This window comes from Apostichopus japonicus, chromosome 16 (assembly GCF_037975245.1).
Source record: "Apostichopus japonicus isolate 1M-3 chromosome 16, ASM3797524v1, whole genome shotgun sequence".
NCBI classification, from domain to species: domain Eukaryota; kingdom Metazoa; phylum Echinodermata; class Holothuroidea; order Aspidochirotida; family Stichopodidae; genus Apostichopus; species Apostichopus japonicus.
The window spans coordinates 45,790,592-45,816,454 of NC_092576.1; the positions used below are offsets into that span (position 1 = coordinate 45,790,592).

Consider the following 25,863-nt stretch of genomic DNA (forward strand, 5'->3'; position numbering starts at 1 on the left):
GACATATTGCACGGTATTGTCAACGTAGCAGAAATGATCAGTTTCACCGTAGGGGCGTGGCCACGAGTGGGAAAGAGATTTGTACACTTTATACTTCTCTAAACTACACAGATCCAGGACTACGGGGAAGAGAACTGGATTTTAGGCCACATTCTTAACGTTCTTAAACCATGTGTCATAAAGTAAATGTTAGTTAATTGACTCACGGTACTTCTGAATACGTATAAAGTTATTGCAAGGTGAAGATAAATAATGTTTCATGTTCGGCCCATGTAGATACCGGTGCTGCCATATGTGTTGAAAACGCCTCAATAATAAAACACTCGTCCATGGTAAATACTAAAATTCTGAACTAGGATAAAGGCTTTATCAGAACTGTTCTTAAGAATGAGGGTAGCTGTAAATACATTGATTTTAAATACTTTTGCAGATTAAATTGTATCTTGCACATGGGCTCCAAACTGATTCCATCATTAGCACCGATTTCCTCCAGGCTAAATAGTTTTTTAAGATGTTAAATAAGACAAATATGAATTTTCATTACAAGAGGTTATACCATTGGCATAATACGAATTTAACGATGTGCTCACCGTTTGAGGTGATATCAAATTACCTAATATTAACATATTGTCTAGTGGCAGAAACAACGAATCCACAGATCGACACGTTATTGAGTTTTTAAAGATACTTCAGAAAGAGTTGACCGTAATGCAGATAGCATAACGGCTTCTCAATGAATCAGTTGGTGCCGATGGGGCGTAAGCTCGGTGAAGTATTATTAAACATACGATATGTATAGATCAAAAAGCAGAGGTTTAAAGCATGCATGAAAGACAAGCCGACTATTTACATAACAAAAGTTACATATCTTGCCTAACTATATATACAACATGTTTCATTATATATACTGAACCAGTCGCATACATTGTTCTCATATTTTAGTGTGTTTGAAGCCATGAACACATGAATGACTCACAATAACTGATTGTCTTTGTCACTTAAAGACTTCATGTACCTAACTGGTACCCAATGCTTCAGTGGTAATGATGCAGTTGTGCTATCATGACACCCCCACCAAAAATTCAAATGTCTTCAGTCGAAAGCGGTGTTCGCAGGATTTCAAAGATAGCGTGGGTTCCTATCACTCCCTCCCCCCTATCCCCCGTTCTTAGGCATATTAAAATGATGGAAAGGCGAATGTGGGATTTGCAAAGAAGGATTGTAGCACCTTGGTTTTTGAAACCGACTCCCATGAAGAGTGGTGAGGTGGCCCTCTTAACCCCCAACCCCTCAAAATAAGAGGTAATATAAAATTGTAATTTGTTCTAATCCTTTTTTGGCTTATTATATCTAATAATAATGGAAATTAATTCTTCTCGACTCAATGAAAAAAAAAAACCAAACTGAACGATTTTACCCTGACTCAATATGTGACGGTGTGCACGCTACAGCTCCACAATAAATGTATTTGAGTTGAAGATTAACATAGTACGAACATGCAATACGTATTTGTATTATCGCCATGCTCTCGCACAAGACAATCAAACCACCAGAGGAGACCAAAGTCCTTGGTGATAACAACCAAGTCAGGGTTTGCATAAATAGTTTAATATCGTTAAATATTATTTTATGTTTGCTCTTTGTTAAGTGGCTCGCAATGTAGAATACAAAGTCCATCTTGGTATGCACTGTACAGTATCAAGGGGATGGTTGTCGTTTCTGTATGTGAACACACCTACTGCATAAGCAACCAAGATGGCTGACGTCAAAATATCTGACGGTAAGTTCCTCTCTGTTTCTGCGTATTGTGTTTTGATCTGTTTGGGCTTTAGTATAGACTTTTGTCCGCATTATCGTCTACGAAACTTTAAAGAAGTACGTTTAATTTCTTCTGACGGATATAATAAAGAAATACTCGAACAGATTGACCTTGCTTTACATGAAATGAAAACTGCGTTATCGATGTCTTATATTTATCGTTTATAACAATTGTAACAATGGTATTTGTTACATAATTATGGATAATGATGCAGCGTATAGTTTACTAACTTGCATGATTATGTTATTAACTATCACAGTCCAGATAATTAGGGTGACGCCATTAACAATTATTACAAATGTACCTGTAATACGTAACATAATTCATCTCCTTCTTCTGTTACTGATTGAACTGGGTTTTTATATATTTTTTCTTATAATTCTATTATAGGAAAATACACTAGATTCAAGACTGGTTTGAAAATACATTACGAGTCATTATATAGCACAGTGCAACCAGTTCCATGCATTGGCGGAAAACGTTACCATGTAAATGATTTATACCAGAGCGTTGGTGTTGTATACCTTAAAACCAATAGGCCTGCTTATAGAGGCCCGCTATGGGATCGACTCGAATCATATCATAGTATTTTGAATGACGAAAGAGTCAAATCTGGAAAGCGTATCATCGAAGCCCCTCAAGGATATGGCAAAACAGTACTGGCTCTTCAATTTGCTTTTGATTGGTGTAAACAAGTCAAGGATTCTCCAATGAAAGATGTCGATATTTTCATATTTGTTCAAGTAAAGAAATTAAGTTATGTAAAGTCTTTCCCAAAATTAGTCAAAAGAATGTTTTTCCAACAAGACTCTAAAATTACTGAGAAGAACGTCCACAACATTCTTCTCACGTCGAAGTCAGTGTTGTTGCTGGTTGATGTCGGTAGAGAAGATATCGGTAATTACATTAAAGAAGGAAGTGACTTGGATCGCATCATTCAAGGAGAGGTGTATCCAAATTTCGAAGTCATCCTAATGACGAGACCGTTATCACTAGAGCTAGAACCGCAAGTGAAACGTCTGAAACTTATTGGTTTTGACAAGAAAGCCCAGGAAAATTACATTTCTAAATCTTTACTGGACAGTAATCAAGCTAAGCTAGAGAAGACGAAAAAGATCATTCTAGATAATCCGGTTCTTGGTGATTTATGTAAAGTTCCTCTACTGTTTGCAGTGTTTTCACACCTAGGACATGGGAACGACAACATCTCTAACTTTACCACCCTTACCAACTTTTTCAATGAGATCATAAAATCTTTCCATCAGCAATTTCGAAAACACGGTGCGTTAAGTGAACAGTTTAAGCACATGGACTTATTCGAAGGTGCCCATCTGAAACTAAACAAAATGGCTTTTGATAGACTTGTAGAAGACAACGATAATGCTGAGTGGGAACTTGATGAAATAAATAGTCTCTTGGATCGCAACTTTATCGAAAAATACTTGAAAACAGGAATTCTCCAGCTGGATGAGAATATCCTTGTTGAGTTAGATTCGACGAGCGATGGAATGCAATACGAGAAGACTGTTAGGTTTTATCATAACATACTAACTGAGTGGTACGCGGCCCATTATTTGGTGGAGTCTGTACACAAAGCCGATGAACTGAAGGAAGAGCTTCAAGAAGGTTACGTCTTTGACGTATTGGACAACTTTGAGCCATCTCAAGTACAATGTCTGTATCGGTTTGCTTGTGGAATCAACTCTGCGGCAGCGAAACACATCATCAACTACCTGCAGGAATATGAAGACAATGTACAGTTCAGTATGTTGTGTAGAGTGGAACAGACAGGAAGCGTGGATGGAATATTGCAGAACATCAAAGAAATGTTCGCACGGGAATTCCAAGTTCATGACAGGGATTCCGCATTCGGTCAGAGAACCTACATACAGTTAATGGAAATTGCAGCCAGAGAAAAGGTAACTTATTTGATGTTTGTATAACGATTCATTCATTGTAATAATGGATCCAATTTGTATAATTAACGTATGACACATTATGTGTTGTACATGAATATGATACATGCATGCAGAGTACATGCAAATATTACTAATTCAAGTCGCTCTGTATTCTTACTTTCGCCTTTTTTACATACTATAAATTAAACATAGATACCCTAACACGTCGCAGAAAACGTTCCTTTCAATCTTGTTTTAAGATACATTTGATTGCAAATGCTTGGTAGGTAAAGTATCCACCGAATAGTTATCAACCACCCAGAAACGCCTTACATAATGTACACCCGAGGCATTGCTTTAATTTCACCTATATAAAGTGTGTAATGTACCATAAAGTCAGCCCAGGATTGTTCTTATCTGATCAAATTGTTTGCATTTCCATCGCCTCAGGAGGGTAATTGTCAATCCCCAAGACGTTATCAAAATAACTGCGATAATTACCTGATAACAAGAAACGCTTTGAGACACGAAAGGATATTCAAGATTAATAGTCGCAAGCAATATCTTGCATTGCTATTTTCCTTGATATCTTTGTTTCAAGACCGTAGGTAATTCCACAGAATATTACCTAATATTAACTAATGTTCGGTTTAAAAGTTTTTAAATTTTGTTAACTCAACGATAATTGGAGGACAATTATGATGATTTTTAATTAACATTGGCTGTTTTCATATTATTTTATTCGTATTTTATCATTTATCATATTTTTTAATTCAAAGTATTATTTTAAGTGTTTTGGCTATTTGTCTTTGACAGATATGTATCTCGCGCCTCTATCTCAATGAAACATTCAACACAGTATGTATGTATACGGGTGATATCATACTTAACACACATGTTCGTCTCCCACCTCTGCAAACTCTGGAGAGTATTTGGATTGAAAAGAGCAGGGTTTATTTCCTAGATGAAGACGTCGATGGAGTATTTTTCTATGTATCCAACTGTCCTAATATCAAGATCATTTAGTAAGTAACTTGGTTTGAAGTAGGATATACATGGACGAGTGATTGGTTTCTCCACATGGTGAAATACCACAGTCACGTAGTGAGGTACACTGAATAATTGGGCCTCAATAATCCCAGTGACCCTACTGCATATTATTTCCTGATTACAAGGAATCCATTCCGAGTCCCCACTGATACCAATGGATTCGATGAAATCTCATTATTATGCTCACGATGACGTGAATGGTCGTATACTTCCACTTCCCTATTTGTTTTTAATCAAAACAGAACAGTTATTAAGTAAATTATCTAGCAAACATAATCAAGACATGTTGAACTTTACATCCAAATGTTATTAACATTGGTAGTTTTCAGAAACTGTATAGATGCTTTACAACGATGCTTAGAAACAAAATGAATTACTATGTAATACTGCTGACTGTCGTCGAGTATAATACCTTTTGACGTAATCTACTACCAGTAGGATATTTGTGTCGATCTCTAAGTGTTACCATAGGGATAGGATTAAGGTCAGTCTAACACTAAATATCACACATGTACGCATTAGGTATCAGTCGTTGAACTTTTGTTAACCTAGTGTTTATCATTTAATGTACAATTTAATAAACATTTAACGTAATATTTCCCTATTTTCCATCCAGTTTCGGCAATTGCTTTCTCCCACGGTCTATCAAGGAAAGTCCAAATCTTGCAATACTTCGAGAGAGAAATGTCGCAGGTACAGACAAAATGTTCCTACTGAGATGTTAAAACTTACAACTTGACGTCACGATTTGCAATACATACCACATTAACATAGATTGCCATGTGTAGTTTCATAGGTAGATTGATACATGTGGCAAGTAATGTATAAGATAATGGATGCTCCACCAATAATACAAGTTCGTTTGATGCCTTATATATGTCGAGGGATGTATAAATTTGTGTATTTCTCGACGTATGTTTTAACAAGTGAAGGCTCAGTTGTAAAAATAAATGATGTTACCATATTACCTGATACCACGATCCTTTTACAACATTCATACATTAATTTTTTTTTTTCAGTTCATTGGTTTCCTTCGGTAAACTGGTACTATCTTAACCTAACTTCGAGAACTTGGGAGGTATGTTATCAAGATGACATTACATACAAAAACATTGAACATTAGACTTCTTGAAAGTTCTTATATCTGTCGTTAATCTCCTAAAAACACTGTTCCTCTAATTTAATTCATACAAGTGATTAGGTGACGTTATCGATAATTATCACCATGTTATGGTAGGGAAATGTTATTTACATTATAAACATTTACAAAGTCGTTATTGTTATCATAAAAGATCTGTTAAAACATTGTTTTTTTCATTATATACCGAGGACCACCAGATCGTTATTATAAATTAGTTAACAAAGTTTCCGGATATTTACCCTTGAATGGGAAAGCCGTCCAAAGCAATGTCAAAGGTCAATAACTGGGAAGACTTTAGGAGCTTTATGTAACGTATCTTGTATGATATAATCATAATGAACACACAAATCATCACGTGATTTGTCATTAATTATTATATTGTAGAGAATAAATAACATTTTTGTTGCTAAGTGTTGTAATCCAGCCACTGAAACTGTAACGATCATGTTTTCATATTTCTCTTTCAGCGAAACTCAGCTCGCAATCCGCTGGTTGACAGGGATTATGATAGAGAGGTGAATCACAGTTACTTTCAATTATTATCGTGATTGTGAATTTGTTAAAAAAGGTTTGAATGGTTGATAAATATAGTAGAAACCCCAGAGGACAAACATTTTGCACTATCACTAGTCAGTGCTACTAACATTACTGCTTGCAGTACAATGTGTTTATCGAGTTAATCAACATTTAACAACAACAATTTTTTTCGTATATCGCCTTATTTGAGTATCTAATGCTGTGAAGTCATCTTAAATTCAACTCAGTTACCAAGTATAGTACCAGTTTCTTCACATATTGAAAACTGATCATTTTTCCTGGATTATAAAATTAAGGGCCTGGAAGAGTAATCACAGAAATGCAACCACAGTCCAGTGTATATTCATGTCCAATCTGATTTGTATCATTGCATATTATTTTTAATACATAAATCAGTAATACCTGTACATATAAGCTTTAATCATAAATAGGTAAACCTAGATACTAGTTGGTAGTAATCATAAATGTAATGACTAATTCTTGCTTTCTTTCCAATTTTCGTCGTATTTGCAGAAAGCTGATTTTGATGTTTTGCTGAAGCTTTAAGTGAGTAAATTATTGATTAAAAATATTGAAGTTTCGATAAAATTAAAAAAACTATTCGTACTTTCTTGAAATTTTACTTAATATTCAGAAAATACTAGTAACAATCTTTCTCTTTTTTTTCAGAGTCCTCTAGTCTAAAGTCTGCTTCCACATTTTCTTTTCTAAATTTGGAGACTACCCTTAGTATATTATTATTACAAAAAAATATCCAATATAGTTGGATATTTTTTTTTTGAAGGAGGAGGAGGAATAATGAAAAAGATGGAAGCGAAAATATGTTTTCGGTAGTTCTCTGTGCATGACCAACTTTAGTCACGTGATATCAACAAACCTGGATACTGGAGTGAAATAAGTACATCACGGGTACATTTGGAGTCCAATAACGTAAATAATGCAAATGCTTTCATTACATAATCGATGACTGACGTCACGCTGATCATTCAAGAGGATTTTTATTGTATAAGTAACGAACGTTTTACGAATGCTTTTACAACAGGTCGTACCATATGTATTTCTTCCAGAAATTTACACTATCATACGCCTTACAGAAAACAGCTTTATTTGAAAAAGAACCATTTAGCAGAGAACGGAGATAACCGTTATCAAGTTATGGATGTATTCTAACAGGATATATCATTTCGTTGCTCACTTTATTATTATCTTTCCATAAAGAACGGATGATCGAAAAGGGCATCTCTTTAAGTTAGTGGTTCGGGATTTGTATGTTGCAGTAATCGTTAGTTTTATTTAACAATCATTACCATTATTCACTGAGTAGAGTAACTACATACAAAATCAATGTTGTATGTGTGAATTATATCCATCAGCAATGAAACCTATCTCGTGTGGTGTTTCTTGGATCTTCACGTTTGTATATATTTCACTGTGTTTTCCCATCATCATTTTGTTTGTTAAATCGTGACATATGATTTCTAAGTTATGCTGTATTTTGTGTATTCCTGACTAAGCCGCGTAACTTTTGCGAAATATTTGATAATATAGCTGAACGTATGTGGCAGAGGAAACATGGGTATCATTATTAAATTGATATTTCGTTTGAAAATGTTGCACTTTCCATAATTTCATGATGAACAAAACTAATTTTAGATACAATCAATTATTGCCAGATATGATTGAAATGTGATCAAATAATACATTAAACGTGGCACATTAGGATTAGGTAAATACGTTGTGATGCTCGATATAACATGCTAACGATCATTCCTATAGATATATATCATATCATAATGCAGTTGTTGCTCAACAAGATCAGGCTCGTCCTTTTATACTAGTATTGGATGATCAAGTTGTTTGACTGAAAAGCTCGTTAATATATATCAGCTAACATGAATATTGTTTCACTCACTAAAAGCTTTATGTAAAAAGGTAAATAAGCAGTCCAATTAATGTTATTATTTTAAATAATGTAATTGTCTGCATTTGTTTTATATCAACTCAACGCAATACTTCAACACTCTACTTCTTATTTGATTTATCACTTAGCCGTTTATTGGGAAACGTTGTGTATGTTGTAGGGTTTGGTTAAGTGGTTAAACCTAACCCTACATTTTAAGAATTGGTTTCGAACAGTTCCCTTCAGTAATAGCAAATGCTAGTAATAGTACTAATTACAGCTCTGATTTAATGTTTTTTTATTTTTTCGAAAGTAATGAACCGAACAACGAATTTGCAAAAAAGGCAAAGTTTCTCTCAATTCCTAACTACTGAAAGAAAATAGGTGGAAACTAAATGACGAAATGACAGAAAACCTAGAATGTAGCAAGATCAATATATAGACTGGAACATCCGAAAAGGCTTTAAAATAACAGTGTGCAAACAATTTCCGTCCGTTGACGAAATTGCGCTTTAAAATAATCAATGTAAATACGTGCGAAGTTCAATAGGTCAAATAAAAATCAGTTGTTTATTAGCTATTCTTCTCTTGGCAAATAAACCATCAATACAGTCTTCTCAGACACACATATAACCTTTATATATATTTCGTTTCTTTTTGAATAGGCGTGTTGTTTACTGATCGTTCATAGTTCAATTGCTTGTCAACAAACGCCACGGTTTTTTGAGACTAGAAAGCCTACTCCAAACGGATAAGAGTCTATTAAATATCTTACTAATATTAGTCACCCTGGAACTTTGTTATTTACATAGCATAACTTTTGGGTGAGTTATTGACTCCGACTTGGTTTGTAAAATACCTTTGTACTTCATTAAAGAGTATCGCCTCCATTTTGTAATCATTTAAATATGCGTATATTGAAAATTAGGTTAGTTAACCACTTGAATAATGTTCACAATAAGCTTAAAGTTGCAGCTAATGTTATCAAAATCCAACTAATAAAATACCGGAAGATGAGAAATTAGAAAGACCATGGAATTGTAATCATTTATTTTTCTTGAACAGAATAATACATCATTCAGTATTGATAGCAACGTTATGTGACATTCCTGGGGGCAGTCAACGTTATCTTAGTTGCAATACCATTTGCATATTTTTATTTTATTTCCTTGATTCATCGAATGGTGCATCCAAAATTATCACACTTCTTTTTTCCTAAGAGCCCCTTAGGGCTTCCGAATCCTTGGAGCTCATTTTATACGTTTAATTAAATTAAATATTATGACGAATTGTGTGTATTATATATTTGTATTGAGTAAATTGGTATATGTACATTGTCCACAGTTGCATCATTTTTCGGTGCTCAATGTTAGTGTAATAGTTCTCCACTTCCAATACAAAGTGCGTATCGGTGTAAGTTATTGCTAACAATAATATGAACAATGAAAAAAGTTGTAGTATTTTAATGTCACGTCATTATCGAACTATAATATTTCGCAATGAATAAAATCAACGTTGACATGGAAAAAACATTTTGATTACTACAGGTTACCATTCCTCATTCCGAATAACATCGTCATAAAATACCGTTCTAGAAACTCAGTCGTTAGTAGAGGGCGTCCCTCCACTTCCTGTACTCGACGTGGCTCCTTTCATAGGAACATAAAGATCCATTAAGGTACTCCTGCGTACTTGATACGTCTCGTCTGTCCTCACAGATTCAAACACCTGCAACAAAACGCACGAGAGATGAATATTTAAAAAAAAGTCATATACTTCGGTGTGACGTTGGGTGTGGTGTTTATGTGGGTACTTTGATGTGATGTGGTGTGGTGTGATATGGTGTGGTTTGTGGAGGAATGGGTGTGTACTTTGATGTGGTGTGTGATGTGGTGTGTGGCTGATGTGGTATGGTATGTTGTTTGTGTGTGATTATTGGGTAGCGTCCAAGAATAGTTACATGGTTCGCTTTCACAATCTTGTATCAAGCTGTTCCCAGAAATATTTGCATGTCTGAAACAATATTAAATTTATATTACCGCCTCAAATATATTGGTGGAGGCAACTTTGCACTGCGCATACCGTTTCTGCGTAGTTTTATTTATTAGCTATTTAAGAAGCGATTACTTTAAAGACATTTCCATTTATCCGGTTTGTTATGTTCCTTAAACGATATTTGTTCCTACCCATCTTATCCACGTCATCACTAAGACGGCATAATGTCTCGTAAATAAAAAAAATTACCTGCAAATATGATATTTTCAAATCATTGACTGTTGGTCGAAAGTAAGCCTCCGCATCCCAACAAGACAACAACAGCTCGTTCCTGAAGGATAAAACACATTAGAGTCTGTGAGATCATCACTTACAAGTACCAAATGCCCAACATCCATTACTAAGGTAATACATAGCTATTCGCCATTGTTGAATATCTCTATGCAACAAGGAGTACATTCTTAATATGCCTCCGATACTCAGTTTAGTATCTTAAAATGAAGCACTAACGTACTGGAGAGACTTCAGGTGACTCGGCCATACGGATTCTGGATTGGGGACGTTGTTGGCATAGTCCGTGGCTCCTGCGTCAGAAACGAACGGGGGTATACCTTTAAAAAAAATGAGAAAATAAAAATGAGATGTAACTCAAATTGGCAGTCATGGGGTTTGTGTGAAGTCGTATGCAAATCATGGAGTCATATTGTAAGAACTTGTAAAACGTCGATTGATAAATAATCGGCAACTTGCTTGTTAATGCAAAGGTTTGAATATTGTGAGCGCTTGACTAAAACTAACAGATTTGTAAAAACGTCTCTTTTAGGGTGGTACCAAGTCACACCAAAGTATCAATTTATGAATCATTCTTAGTGACAGAGACGACACTGCAAATGAATTAATTAATTTGCCCGTCTGACAGCTCCTACAAGTGCACGGGTACCAATAGTATTATACAATATCACATGTTGAATGGCTGATTGCAGTTATTTAGATTCAACGCTGCGTTTAACAATATTTTACTCAGATCTCTCACCCCCTGAGAAAATTTCCCAAATGAGAACAGCTAGAGACCATACGTCACTCGCCCAGTTGTATTCATTCCGCTGTAGGGCTTCGGGTGCCAATTGATTCACCGACGATAAACCCTGAAGCATGAACAAAAGTAAGAGTGACTCTCATTGGCTAGTGAACATCACGTGATAGCAATCTATTTTACACTCACATACAAGCAATGGCGGCGGAAGCACTTTTAATCTGGGGGGGGGGGGGGCACCGACATCAAAGGGCACTTTGCAGAAATTCGATTGGAATGATACAGCCTTATATTTAGTACCCTTTATAACTCTTATTGTATTATCTTATTTGCGTATACACATCACTCCATCAACGCTCCCCCCCCCCCCACCCTCAAGGAAAATATGCATACTAGCACTGCAATATCCAATGCGCAAATTGGGAAACAAGGAACAAGTTTTGTTTTGAGTAAAAACGAGGTGAAATCATGCTAGTTGCTAATGTAGGAATCTTCCGAATAAGAGTTTATTTCTTGATAATATCTTAACAATTTTTTTCCATTCGAAACAGCTTTGAGTTTGACCCGCAGAAATTCATTAAAAGTCAGGGGCGTAGCCAGGATTTGAAAGTTGTATACACGACTATCTGAGCGGAGCGCCACCATCGGTTGGCGCGGAGCGTACAAGAAAATTGTTGGTTTTACAAACCCCTCAGATGGCCGGAAACTTCCCTTCCCGAGTGTACATTCTGGTTCCCTGGCCTCTTGCTAACTTGAGACACCTCAATTTTTATGTAGAAAAAGGGCACATTTTTAACCTGAGGAAAAGTGGGGGGGGCACGTGCCCCCTGTGCCCCCCCGGTTCCGCCGCCCTTGCATACAAGATCCTCCAATAGGGTCAGTGACATCAAGCAGACGCTCAGACGGACGTGGCTCGAGGAGCAGAGCATCCCGAGCCGCCATTTGCGTTCGAATAAGTCGATGATCAGTGAGTTCTCCAACGCACATGAATTCTCCTATCTAACTGCTTTCTTTAAAACACATAGCCATATCCGTGATAATAAAGTGAGTACAGGAGAGTTGCAGTTTCCTTGTCATTTGAAATGGTTAGAAATAAAGATAACTGTCTTTGACCCCAGTTTTCATTTTGTTAAGAAAAAATCATTGAACTTTGGCTTTTGTATACGATATGCTTAACGATAATTAAAAGCAACACACGTTCATGCTTGTCACCACGTCATTATTAACTATATATATGATACGGTGGTGTCATTGCATACCTTCGCTTTCTTGACTGGGACTACTTTAACTGCATCTTCTGAGAGGCAAAAGTCATAAAGTTTACAAATTCCCTGCTGGCTAAGCAAGATTTTCTTTGTTGATAATCCAGGATGTAGAAACTGTAAGAGAGGAAACAAACAAATGCTTATAACAAACCACCTTTTCAATATTTATTTGGATTACTTTGGAAATAAGTTTAGTTTAGTAGAAAAAAAGGATCAGGAGGGACACCTAAGTCCCCATCAAGGACCCTATAGAGAGAGGAAAAAAACTGAAGACACAAACACTCAGACCCGATTACAATGCTTAAAGTGCTTGTCCAAAGCATTCTTAAACCCATTGACACTACTTGCAAGTACAACTTTCTCAGGTAAACCATGCCACTCATTCACAAGCCTATTAGAAAAAAAGTTATGCCGAATATTAATTCTACTATGTGACTTTTGGAGTTTAAGACAATGACCTCTTGTACAACTACTGTTAGCAAACATGAAAAAGTCGGTAAAGGATAAATTGTCGAAACCATACACAATCTTGAAAACCTGGATCAAGTCCCCACGTAACCTCCTAAGCTCCAGTGTGGTGAGATTCAACAGTTGTAACCGCCTATAGTAAGGAACCCATTTTAAGGAACTAAGCATCCTAGTAGCCCTCCTCTGGACCTTTTCAAGTACTTCCTTATCCTTAGCAAAATAAGGGTTCCAAGCCTGCACAGCATACTCCAGATGAGGCCTAACCAACTGCTTATAAAGCCTAACGACGATGTCCTCTTTCAGGAAACTGAAGTTCCTGTTGATCATACCTAAAACCCTATTACCTCTTTTAGCAGCTTCAAGACAATGTTTAGAAGGTTGCAGAGATGAGTCAATGAAGACACCTAGGTCTCTTTCAACAGAGACCTCCTGTAACTCCACACCATTAAGATTGTATGTAAACTTGCGGTTACTACTACCTATGTGCATTACCTTACATTTATCAATATTAAAAAGCATTTGCCACCCCTGAGACCAGGAAAAAATCTTATCCAAGTCCGCTTGAAATTTCTCAGAATCGCTTATGGAAGAGACCTCAGAATACAATTTGGTGTCATCGGCAAACTTCTTAGCTGTACACAAAATATCTCCGTCGATGTCATTTATATAGGCAACAAACAACAAGGGACCTAATACAGACCCTTGTGGAACCCCACTAATAACGTTCTGCCATGAAGAAGCACAGCCTTTAATTACCACCCTCTGTTCCCTATTACCAAGCCAATTCCCGATCCAAGACAGTAAATTCCCTATGACACCTATGCTCTTCAGCCTAAGTAATAGACGCTGGTGGGGAACTTTATCAAAGGCCTTCTGGAAATCCAGGAACACAACATCTACTGACTTCTGCCTATTAAGTGAGCTTGTTACGTCTTCCATAAACTCAAGGATATTAGTGAGCCAAGACCTTTCTTGACAAAAGCCATGTCGAGACTCCCTGATCAAAGACTGACTGCTGAAGTGACAGACCATAGACTTTTTTACAATAGACTCCATGACCTTACAAACTACACTAGAGACAAACCGGCCTATAATTACAGGACTTAGACTTATCACCCTTCTTGAAAATTGGGGTAATATTAGCACATCTCCAGTCCCTAGGAACATAACCTTCATCCATAAATTTACTAAAAACCAACGAGAGTGGAACGCAGAAATGTTGTGCAAAAGTCTTCAACAAATACGGATGGATTGCATCCGGTCCAGAAGCTTTAGAAACATTTAGACGAAGCAGCTCCTTTAAGACAACCTCTTCCGAAAATAAGACCGTATCCAGTTTAGACCTATCACTGCCCCCCTGAAAATCTGGAATACTACTCGTATCTTCCCTTGTGAAAACCGACACAAAATAGTTGTTCAAAAGATCTGCAAGATCCTGACTATCAGTAACTATGTTATCAGCCTGTGGTGCCCTTAGAGAAACAATTGCATCTTTAACTTTCTGCTTTGACCTGACATAAGAAAAGAAGGCTTTTGGGTTATCCTTAATTTGTAGGGCAATGCTTTTTTCGAAATTCAATTTTGCATCAGAGACTAAGCATTCTACTTTCAGCTGATGAATTTTGAACTTGGCCAAAAGAGATTCAGATTTAGTCCTCCTAAACAACTTCCACATTCTACGTTTTTGCCTAATTGCACATCTAACTTTCTTATTCATCCAGTGAGGCATACTGTTTTTACGACGACGATTCTTCCACGGAACATGATTTTCCATCATTACCTTTAATTTATCAGCAAAACAAATCCAAGACTGAGAAGCACCCATATCTCTAAACAAATTAATCCAATCTGTACCCTTTAGTAAAGTTTCAATTGCCTCTGTATCTGATCTCGAACAATCAGGGAATTTTTCATTGCTAACAGAATTTACGACTTTGCAAACAACATCAAAAGCTAGTTTATCATGATCACTGGTTCCTAGTTTTCCTAGACCCGTCAAATCAACAACATTGCTTGGATTAGAACTCAAAACAAGATCCAGGATGTTATCCCCCCTAGTAGGGAAAGTAACATGTTGATGTAAAAAGCAATCTTGCACAACATCTAGAAAATTACTACCCTTCCTACTACTAGAACCATCTATCCAATTAATGTCAGGAAAATTAAAGTCGCCCATTATAACAACATCACCTTTAGCAGCCTTTCTAATTGAATCAAACAGCACGACATCATTATCATCGCTGCTGTTAGGAGAGCGGTAAACAACACCCATAACGTCCCAGGACCTCTTGGAGTTGTTTGTGGACAACTCGCACCAGACAGAATTAACAAAAGCCCCTTGCAACTGAGATTTCTCGACACTTACAATGTCATCCCTAACATACAATAAAACTCCCCCACCAACCCCATTATGAGTATCCCTTCTGTCCTGACGATACACAACATACCCCGGGTGAGAAACCTCAGCACTATCAATGTCCTTCCTTAACCAAGATTCGGTGATACCAAACACGTCCGGTTTCAGATCCTCAAGAAGCACAGTAAATTCAGCAAATTTTTTACGAATACTTCTAGCATTGGTAAAGACAATCTTCAGCTTATCCCTGAATCTATGTACCTTAGCATGCCTCCTAAAGTTAGAACTATGACTATCACTTTTCTTGCTTTCAAAACGCCTAAAATCGCCTCCACTAGGAACATAATCCTCATCCAAAATTATTCCTGACCTCATCGCCCCCCCCCCCCCCAATTTAGTTTAAACATAGCCGTTCAACAGAGTAATTCACCATCCTACCAAACAACGAGATCCCAGTATTAGCTAAGTGCAAACCATTCCTGGCGAACAAATCCCTTCTACCCTGGAAAGATGACCACATGTCAACAAATGTGAAGCCGAAGTCGGCACACAGACTATACAATAAACCATTCAAAGTTACAATCTTTTCTGACAGAACCTTGTTGTCAAATCTTGGCAACAAACTACATATGACATCTTTAGCCCGAGTTGATGCTAGTCGACACATCAATTCGTGGTACCTAGACTGAATAATGTTTTGTGGCTCCTTCTGCACATTATTGGTGCCTACATGGACCACAACCACCTCCTCATCTGACACGATTTTGTTTACCCTTTTACTGACATCCTGGATTTTAGCACCTGGCAAACATACCCTGACCCTTTTTGCCTTATCCGCCCTGCAAGAAGTCTTTAAACCTAATATAATCCAGGTTTACCTACTTGTTGAACATTTGACTTGTCATAAGTTGTTATACAACGATACGAATGGTAGCCGTTTAAAATTAAATGCATTGATGGAAGCACATAGCAGGTTTATCGTTTGTGCTAAACATACCCCATAGGAATGGATGGCAACCATGCCCTCTGTTATGTCCAAAACGTATCTTTTAATCTCTGCCATATCAAGGGGTGCGTGAACATGTGTAGCACCCTCTGTTTCCAGACTTGTGTTAACACGTACATCCAGAGTTTCGCATATGAAGTGTTCTTGAACAAGATATAGATGGGCTGAATAATAGCAAATATTCATCAATATTAATATAAATTATATTATGAAAATTTAAACTTAAGAGAAAGGAAATGATATAAACAAGAAAACTGATGATGTCTTCCCGACATCGAACTAAGACGGTAAGCGTTAAAGTTATTTTAATTTAGTGTTAAATGTGGCAACTTTAAAATAACGAGACAAAACAACAACAGTGAACGAGAGTTTAAGCATTCAGCCTGCCATACTTTTTATTGGATAGTACGATTTAGCTCTACTGGTACATTGCAATGGTGCTCACACGGATGAAGTGTCATAAATATCGTCAATCTTGTGAGAATGTAAATTATTTGTCTGATTATCAACGGTTACCATAGAAACAAACACACAGAGAACTGTTGACTCTAATATAAGACACATCTTTCATTCCGTTATTTGTTACGTGGTGTTTCTGTGTCATATTTACATACGAATTCCGTACGAATGTTCATACATTTCTCTAATTGCATGCTCATTTAGTATTTAACCATTGCTTTCACCTGCATCGATGCATATCCCTTCTGCTATTGGAAGATTTCTGCTATTCGGCATTTCAAGCACTCGTTTAACATAATCATCCCAGTGAAGCTCTTTCTTTTGCAAAGATTTTTCTATTGAGAGAAAAAAAGAAAAAGGTGACTAATACTCCTTTTTATATATGGTAAATAATATGTTATTTTGACAAGTAAACTAAATTGTAATGTAATTGAATAGAAAAGACCTTCAGAATTTACAAATTTACAAAGTTATATCCAATTCTTAACCAATTAATGATTAAATATATGTATATATGTGACCCCCTAACCAGACACGGTCGTAATTAGAACACATTTTGTTTTATCAGTAGAGGCTCCGATAGTTCCCATCCATCTGTTGTGAAAGTCCCCCATCTTCATATTCAAGATCAGCCTCATGTCCTTGGCGTAGAATATTCTTCCCTGTGTAGCAGTCTCCTTCACTGAGGAGTAGTACACTACGGAAACAAAGAATTGTAAAATTGAGTTAAGTTACCTACGTAACCACCACTGAGGCCAATGTACTGATGGCGGTATTGGAAACATGGTAAGAAGAATATATCGTTAAAATGGTGGTAATGCGGTTACGGTATGATCGAGATGGTTTCTCTGTCATCTTCAGACATAACGTTACGTAATTCTGGTGTCTTTGCTGTAAAGTCAACATTAACAAGGTGAGTTGGAAAATGTTTATCTCTCCATTTAAGCTGAACTTTTAAGTTCAAACCCAGTTTGATAGTAATATATGAAAGTAACCATGAAACGTAATGACGTATTATCAGCCAAAGATGTTCAATAATTCCCAGCAGAATGAATCTTGAGAAACCATTATCGAACATATTGCAGGGGCGTGTTCAGGGGTAAGTAGGGCGCACCCCATTCATTAACCCGACACCAATTAGTAGCTGTTAACACAACATTGACCTAATTGTCGACCTAAGTTTATAGCAAGATGTTTCCAAATGCACCGTAAATGTTGTTTTTTTCTCTTGGAGTAATCACACATCCATCCACATGATAATCGGTTAGAATCACACAAGAGCCACTTCCTTCAATGATTGCTTAGTCCGTTATCCGCCACTGCATATCGTGCATCATATATTTTAAATGCTAGATAATGAGTCATTCGAATTATTGCATTAAATATTTCAAAACGATACCAACCCTATATTAAAAGTAAACACAGAAACAGTTCCAAGCATCTTCTACTTACCCCGTCTGAAGAGGGCGCAATTAACTAATTTGCAAAGATTTTCCCCGCTATGTACGTGCTAGTTTACAGGTCACCAAACCATACTTATCAACTGTTCATCATTGTTTGTTCTTACATGTTTGTTTTATGAATGATATGATAAACGCACGTTAGTAAAAACTATTTCCTTCAAATAACAAGGAGGCCCTCTAATTATTTACGTCAGCCAGTACGTCGGCAAGTACGTAATCTGTCTCTCCAGTGAAAAGGCTGTCTTTACAATGGATTTACAATAGAGTATATCATAATATTTAAATTGTCAAAAACCCATACTTTGTATTCCAAGACTCTTTGCCTCGTTTTTTTTTTAAATATGTCATCCTTGCGCTTTTCATTAAGCTTACCGTCGTCCGCGCTCTCTTCAACAGAACAGCTAACCATTCCAGCTGTTATTGGAATATCAGGCAATTGCAAACTGCAAATGAAAAATATTTTGATCATGATTTATATCCAGATTACAGGAATATGTCAGAAAAGATAAATTATCCTGTTAGGTTATGTCATCATAACTAGAATATCATTATTATATATCAGTATGTTGAAAAGAAAAACCTTACTCAGGTGGTCTTGGACTATCATCATCTGTGTGAGCTGTTAAGAAGAAAAATAACATGATATAAATTTGAGCTGAGCATGATATGTCCTTTCATATTGGATTCAAGATATGCTAATTTCATAGCATATTATAATGTTTAACAATTGTTATGTTAGATAATGCTCTAAGGATTAATGTGGAATTAGTAAATCATGAGCAACATATTATTATTTCTCTTTGATATATTAAGAAAAGTGAAGACGTTCTTTCAGTACCATAATATCTAACAATCATAATTATAAGACAAGTTTAGTATTCGATTCAGCTTAGTAGACTTTATCTAGCTTAACATATCATGTATTTGGTTAAGTTAAGCACAGACTAGCCGTAAATAAGTTCCTTTGATTTGTTTTCGCTTTTGTAGTCCTATACAAAAGGGGATAAATCACTCAACATACCAGCGAATGACTTCTCCTTTTGTGATTTCACCGAGAATCTGCTACTTTCCATTCTATAGAGTCAAAGGGAACATTGGAAAGTTGTCAAATAAAAATAGATAGTGAAGGCAATGGAAGGTATTAGGGTACATGATAAAAATGAGAATAAAAAAACAAAACTTCAAGAAATAAAGCTGTTTGGTAGTATTAACAGAACAACTGGTAAACTTGATTAAATGCGACAAGAATATGAAGTAAAATGTTTATCCGGCGATAATAGCTACTTACACCGACATGGGTTCATCCTCCAAAGCTGCAAAAGAACCGGGAAAATGTTATAGTTCGTATAAGGTTCATTTCATGTCTGTCGACTATTTGGTGCAAGCATGCCATTACTTGCAACCGTTTAATTAGATTACTGAAGTGTATGCAACTGATCCATAGTTTACAAACACAATTTGATTAGAACCGAATATATAATAAATTGATTGCTATCTTTGCCTGTTCAGTATAGATCAACTATTTCAACGATTCTATGGGATGCCGTTATATTTCCTACACTGAGCGTAAAATCTCAATAACTTTGACTAATCAAAATGTTACAAAACAAAGCGTAGGCTTCGGAAACCTAACATGTGGCATTTTTGCAAAATGCGTTCGGTATCGTGCGGCGATTTAAGACTAAAACTGCGCAGTTTTAGTTAATATAACCAAGTTTTGCATGTTACCTAAACGACCAGCGGTTGTTCATAGAAGACAGTTCTTCAGTGCGCTAAACATTCGTGTTGTGTTGGGGGTCAGTATGTAACTTATAAGGTTTTCACGACAAACGAAACATGGGTCTCGTTGGTCGAGTTAAGTTAGATGGCGTGCAGTATTGTAAGAATGAACTGTAAGTACTTGTTTTGATATTAGCAAAACACAACTCAGGTCTGTCGGAAAGATATCTACTTTAAGCTTTTTTTTTATAATTACTAGGCCTACCCATATCGTGCTTCATATTGGCGACACGCAGTGTAACTCAACTTCTTCGTGTATCGTACAGGGGTAATATCGTACAGGGGTAATATCGTACAGGGGTAATATCGTACAGGGGTAATATCGTACAGGGGTAATATCGTACAGGGGTAATATCCTACAGGGTAATATCCTACAGGGGTAATATCCTACAGGGGTAATATCCTACAGGGGTAATAATAGATAATCGAGCAGTGTTCGTATGCTTTCAACCATACCTGATCAATATTTATCCATGTATGGGTCGTCTCATGTTAATTAATTTCAATTCAACAGTTAGCGATTTCATCACTAGCGGCCGTATTCGTCCAGTATTCGGCGGTTCACGCCTACAACTGACCAGTTACATCAAATGTAGCCAATCAGAAAAGGGGAATTCGTTCATATGTGACATAAGCGAGGACATGTTGTTGGCAAAAAAAACCACAAAAACAGGTATTGGTGAATATCGACAACTATTTTGGTAGCATTGAATTCATCTTCCCAGTTATCTTTAGCCGGAAAGTGTGATACCAGTTTATACTTACACGTAGACTGGTTGAGTGTGCCTCCTTTAGTTCTGTTTTCCTTTGATATATCCATGGGAAGTTCCTGGTTGCTATGAAGAATATAAGCGTTATTGACATTTAGAATAATTACATGACGTGTTTTTACTATCATACATATCCCGGATGAAATAATACATGCTTTTACTATTTTTAAACGAGCCAAAGCTACTTCAGTTCAGTTTGATTACAATATAACCGAATGGACTCCTCTATATAGACATTTGGGAGGTGGCATTATTCTTGCTCACAACCCATCGTTTAACCCAATATGCTTGATTACTGCCCAACCATGGTCTTTACACAACTGGATTGCTTCGTCATCACCGGACTGATAAGCAGGTTCTACCTTTCCAAGCTAAACAATTTATTTTATGAACACGGAGATATATTTGAACCATAAAATTGGTGATCACTGATCGTGTCCGCATGAATCACACACCTTATGCCTAGCTATGACATAAATTTATTAACCCACTTGAATCGCATTTTGGTATTCGAGAAGAATACTTCATGATTTTGTTATTTGTCTGGCAAGCTACCGCGAAAGCCTTGAAAGTTTATCAACGAATCAAGACAAACCAATTCCAGCAGTGTGTACCTATCAGTTGCTTCGCCGCATGAATAAAGACCCAATTATGTAGACTAAAAGATTCTTACCTTCTGTATTCCGAATAAAAGAAGATACATTAATTCACTAATACATTTTGTAAAAGCCTATTAATGCTGATCATATATTACTTACACTTGCATCACTGACGCTCGTACAGCTGTGAATAAAAGAACCATAAACGCCATGATTGTAACACTAATTAAGGGTTTAACGTTGGATGTGACAAGAATGCACATGATTTTCAAATGTGGAGCGAAATCGTAAATATTTCCAGACTCACTAAAGTCATAGATCTTTTTAAAGGTTCGTAGTACTTAAAGGAGGTGCGGGACCCAGTGCCGCTGAAATCAAATTCAAATTTTAGTGGTGTCTGGGGTGCCCCCCTCTAGACGTTACACAGCCACGGTGATTTCTGAGTCAGATATTGACTACCAAGGAAGTTCATAATTAGGCCTAAACGCAAGGTTGAGCTAATAACTATTTTAAATTCTTTCATGTATTTTGTCGTCTCTGCCTTTGTCCAAATCGGTCTGACAATTTGCTATACGTGATTTTTGTTTCATTTTGTTTGGCTTTACATTCCATGTCAACGAGACTTATCGCGATTTTGCATTCTATGATTAATTGACAAATCAAAATTAAACAACATTATCTGCATAACCTATTAGTTTGGCATTACCTACTAAGAAAGGTACAGACTACTGACAGACACAATGCTAGTGTGTATCCTCAAACCAACCTTTAACTTTGTGAAGGAAGAATCCCACAACGCCAAGTAACGATATAGCAAAGATGACGGGCATCACGAACAGGTAAGACTTTTGGGAGGACTGCTGTGTTTGGACTTCAGATGTAGGACTTAGCAATTCAGTCGTCGGAGATATTAAAGGTTCTGAGAAAAGACAGGAACGCAATTTAAAAACCTTTGTACACGTAACGTATGTTATCACAGTATCATGTACTGTCACGTGACACTTTTTATTCATACATGGATATACTCCTTATGAAATACATACACTGATACAACGATATTAACTTAGTTATAACTTTTAGAGTAACACGTGGCGATATATGATGGATGCGTCTTTTCGATTATTACAATTCGAAACGGACATACTTAAGTATCAAAAATGCCCTATAGAGCTATCATAATGCCCTATAGAGCTATCATAACATCCTCACGTTTACTCACCTGTAACCTTGAACTGGGCTTTTGTAAGTATAGGCTCCCAATACATTCCTACACAGACACAGGCAATGGTCCCTGTGTTGTCTTCTAATTTAACATCCAACGTGGCCACTGTGTCGAACGTTACGTCATTATCTGTACTGAATATCGTTATGTTTGTTAAGTTATCCAATGGCTGGTTTCCATAGAGTAATGTCAGATTAGCCATTGGTCTTGACCCATAAGCGTGACAAGTTATCTGAATGTCACCATGTTCAACTTCAATGACGTCATCTGACCGTTTTTGATTGATAGAAAGTACGACATTTGGTAGAACTGAGATAAAACAAAAATGAAATATATTTACGCATTTTGTAGAGAACCTTGATAGCGATCGTCAACTAAACGATAACTTGTACATTTTTGCCATTTATCACTTTAACACATGTCTCTTTTCATAAGCCTGTGGTATTAAGCACTTCATAAGTAATTTACAAAAACAATGAATGAAGACAAATACATTGTATTATATTCCAAATGTCATATTTTGAATTCATTTAGAAAGACGCGCAGATTTGCTTAGTTTGATTCTTGATGAGCTTTTTTTCTATGATAACGGTAACGGCTACGGTAGCTCATATTAGCCATACTATCTCTCCATTAGAGTTTGTAAGTTTATAACATATCTTAGTCATGAGGTGAGGCTCAGTATTTTCTGTACTTCACAAACTACTTTCCAAAAAAACATAAATGCCAACCATGTTCTCGTCATTCATCAGTTTTAATATGAGCATATATGATCCTTCATCTTTGTGTTCATTACAGTACTTCTTATTTCTTATGAGACATTGTAGTATATTTGTACAACACTTATGGAAACATGAGTTCTATACATGGTATCTCCACAGACACACTGCAGTAATATATTACGTACCATACGTTACATATGTTATGTCTATACGTTGCCTTGTAGTTACATTATTCCCTCTGCTGCTCAAACAAGAGATATTCCCAGATATCTCCGTCAACTGACCAGTGTAAGATGTTGTAGTATTATATATTTCGATGCCTTTGGTAATCATCTCAGATGGATGAAATGTTTCCCCGTCAATTTCCCATAACAGTTCTACGGAAGATTTGGCTCCAATTGCGTGGCATACTAGTGGTATATGCTCTCCAAATGGCACCTCTACGCCAGACTTGATGCGATATCCATTCAATGTTAGCAATAAATCTGGAGAAACTAAAACAAAAATGTTAAGAATGGCAACTTCGAATTACGTTTCCTACATCTATAACATTAATGTTTGTCTTATGTGTATTTTTTCAAGCTTTGACATATAACTATATTTCATTGTATTATTGACTTGTCAACTTACAAACATATGCTCGACAACATGCTACCAGTGTGTCAAGTGTGTACATGTTAGCAAGCCTCAGCGACAATTCAATGTACTGTATTTTAAAAATATTAGAATTTAATTATTTAGCACATGCAGAACTACTTTCTAACGCTCGAGGACTTCGGTACCCTTAAATTCAATTTGTACTGATTATTAATGCTCATGGTAATTCTCTGATAGAAGTATTGGGTAAATCCTGGGTTTACCAAAAACTTTGTTTAAAAGGTATGCTGTTAGTACGTTAGCATGATGTTGCCCTAGCCATTATGTGGTTTGAATAACAATTCCAAACGTATATCAAGTAAAATAACACATTCTTCTTTTAGAGGATGTACCAACTATTAGTGACATTATTTTATCGATTGTATGGCAAGTTTGTAACACCTTTGTCGTGATATAGGACTACATTTAACAACTCAAGGATCGCAACCTAACGTTATGGATAACCAATGATTGGTGATGTTTAACTTGACTGTCTAAGATTTGATCAGGGATATAGTCCTTGAGATTAATTAACATTACAATCATGGCCTCCTCCTTCTCTATCCCTCACCCCCACCGCCCCCTCCCAAGCAAGTCCATCATACTACTTCCTGGCCCGTCCTACCCTTTCACTAGTACACAGTGCTATCCCTGTGATAGCCGATCACTTTATTCATGGGTAACTTCTTTGCCAACATTATTGATTATTCTGTTTTTGTTTTTATTAAACCTCTAACGAAATTTGCTTCATCAACTTCCTTGCTACATATTTCAGTGGTCGGCCATGTTGAAAAATAACTCACCTTCCACCTCCAGAGTGTAGTTCTGCCTTTGCATAGTATTACAAAAACACTGGTACGTTCCTTCATGTAAAAGTGACACGGAACTAATAAATAAAGAGTTATTGGGTAACAAGGAGACGCTTCCAGTGAGAATGTTATCTCGAGGTACAGCATTGTAATATAACACAACGTTGTCAAACTTCCAAGTCAATAGCTGTTTAATGCTGCAGCAATTGTCCAATAGAACTGGTTCTGTAGATTGGGCAGTTCGCTGAATTGAGAGCATAGCTACAGGAGTAAATGCAATCAACAAACCATGGATAATTAATATCAAGATATACATTTCTAAAACCTCTACAGTTAAAATTGTATTTTCATCCTTGCAGTAGGCTAAATAAAATTAATACAGATTCATGTCACAAAATATTGCTACGCTGTAGAGGAGTTCTTCTGACAGAGTGAGTTTTCATTTAATGGTTGCAAATTTTCACTTTTCAATTTCACTTTCATAACTTTTGTAATTTTTTACACTGGTACGGAGTCTTTAACGTACTTAATAATACTCAATGTCAATGAATTCTTCTCAATGTTGTTGTTGTGGTATATGCTCTGGAAATGCAATTTGACAAAAGTTATCATCGTTCTCTCCCCTTCAGTATTTGGTGATTGCTTTTAATTCCCTTCGAGTAGCGTACACATATTAAATATTGTTGTTAAGTGTAAGTTGATCTTTGTTGATTATAACGTTTGTAATCCAGGTGTTTATCCTTTCCCCATTTACCGTCCACAACCTACACCTGCATGCTACGCATCCGTTCATAATGCCACAACCTACACCTGCATGCTACGCATCCGTTCATAGTGCTAACCACAACCTACACCTGCATGCTACGCATCCGTTCATAGTGCTAACCACAACCTACACCTGCATGCTACGCATCCGTTCATGATGATAACCACAAC

At 36.5% G+C, this 25,863-nt stretch overlaps 2 protein-coding genes across 4 annotated transcripts; one reads left to right on the forward strand and one right to left on the reverse strand.

Moving 5' to 3' along the window:
• The first annotated feature begins 1,629 nt into the window (after positions 1-1,629).
• Positions 1,630-9,877, forward strand: LOC139982082 (uncharacterized). Of its 3 annotated transcripts, none has more exons than XM_071994617.1 (8): positions 1,630-1,780; positions 2,210-3,738; positions 4,534-4,742; positions 5,384-5,460; positions 5,787-5,845; positions 6,376-6,423; positions 6,959-6,991; positions 7,115-9,877. In XM_071994617.1, the coding sequence occupies exons 1-7, from the start codon at positions 1,756-1,758 to the stop codon at positions 6,989-6,991; spliced, it is 1,980 nt and encodes a 659-aa protein (XP_071850718.1). In that variant the 5' UTR covers positions 1,630-1,755; the 3' UTR covers positions 7,115-9,877. The 3 variants fall into 3 exon arrangements, with proteins under 3 accessions (XP_071850718.1, XP_071850716.1, XP_071850717.1); XM_071994615.1 differs by having other exon boundaries at positions 7,230-9,877; XM_071994616.1 differs by having other exon boundaries at positions 7,233-9,877.
• A 59-nt stretch (positions 9,878-9,936) lies between these two features.
• Positions 9,937-25,394, reverse strand: LOC139982081 (uncharacterized). Its single transcript, XM_071994614.1, has 18 exons — positions 24,922-25,394; positions 23,668-23,976; positions 22,758-23,069; positions 22,305-22,457; positions 21,698-21,722; positions 20,935-21,005; positions 19,679-19,703; positions 19,412-19,464; positions 18,976-19,009; positions 18,763-18,833; positions 17,457-17,624; positions 17,152-17,262; positions 16,460-16,632; positions 12,633-12,752; positions 11,374-11,485; positions 10,855-10,951; positions 10,590-10,671; positions 9,937-10,073 (listed from the first exon to the last, which is right to left on the reverse strand). Exons 1-18 carry the CDS (start codon positions 25,241-25,243, stop codon positions 9,945-9,947), a joined length of 2,367 nt encoding a protein of 788 aa, XP_071850715.1. The 5' UTR covers positions 25,244-25,394; the 3' UTR covers positions 9,937-9,944.
• Positions 25,395-25,863: the final 469 nt, after the last annotated feature.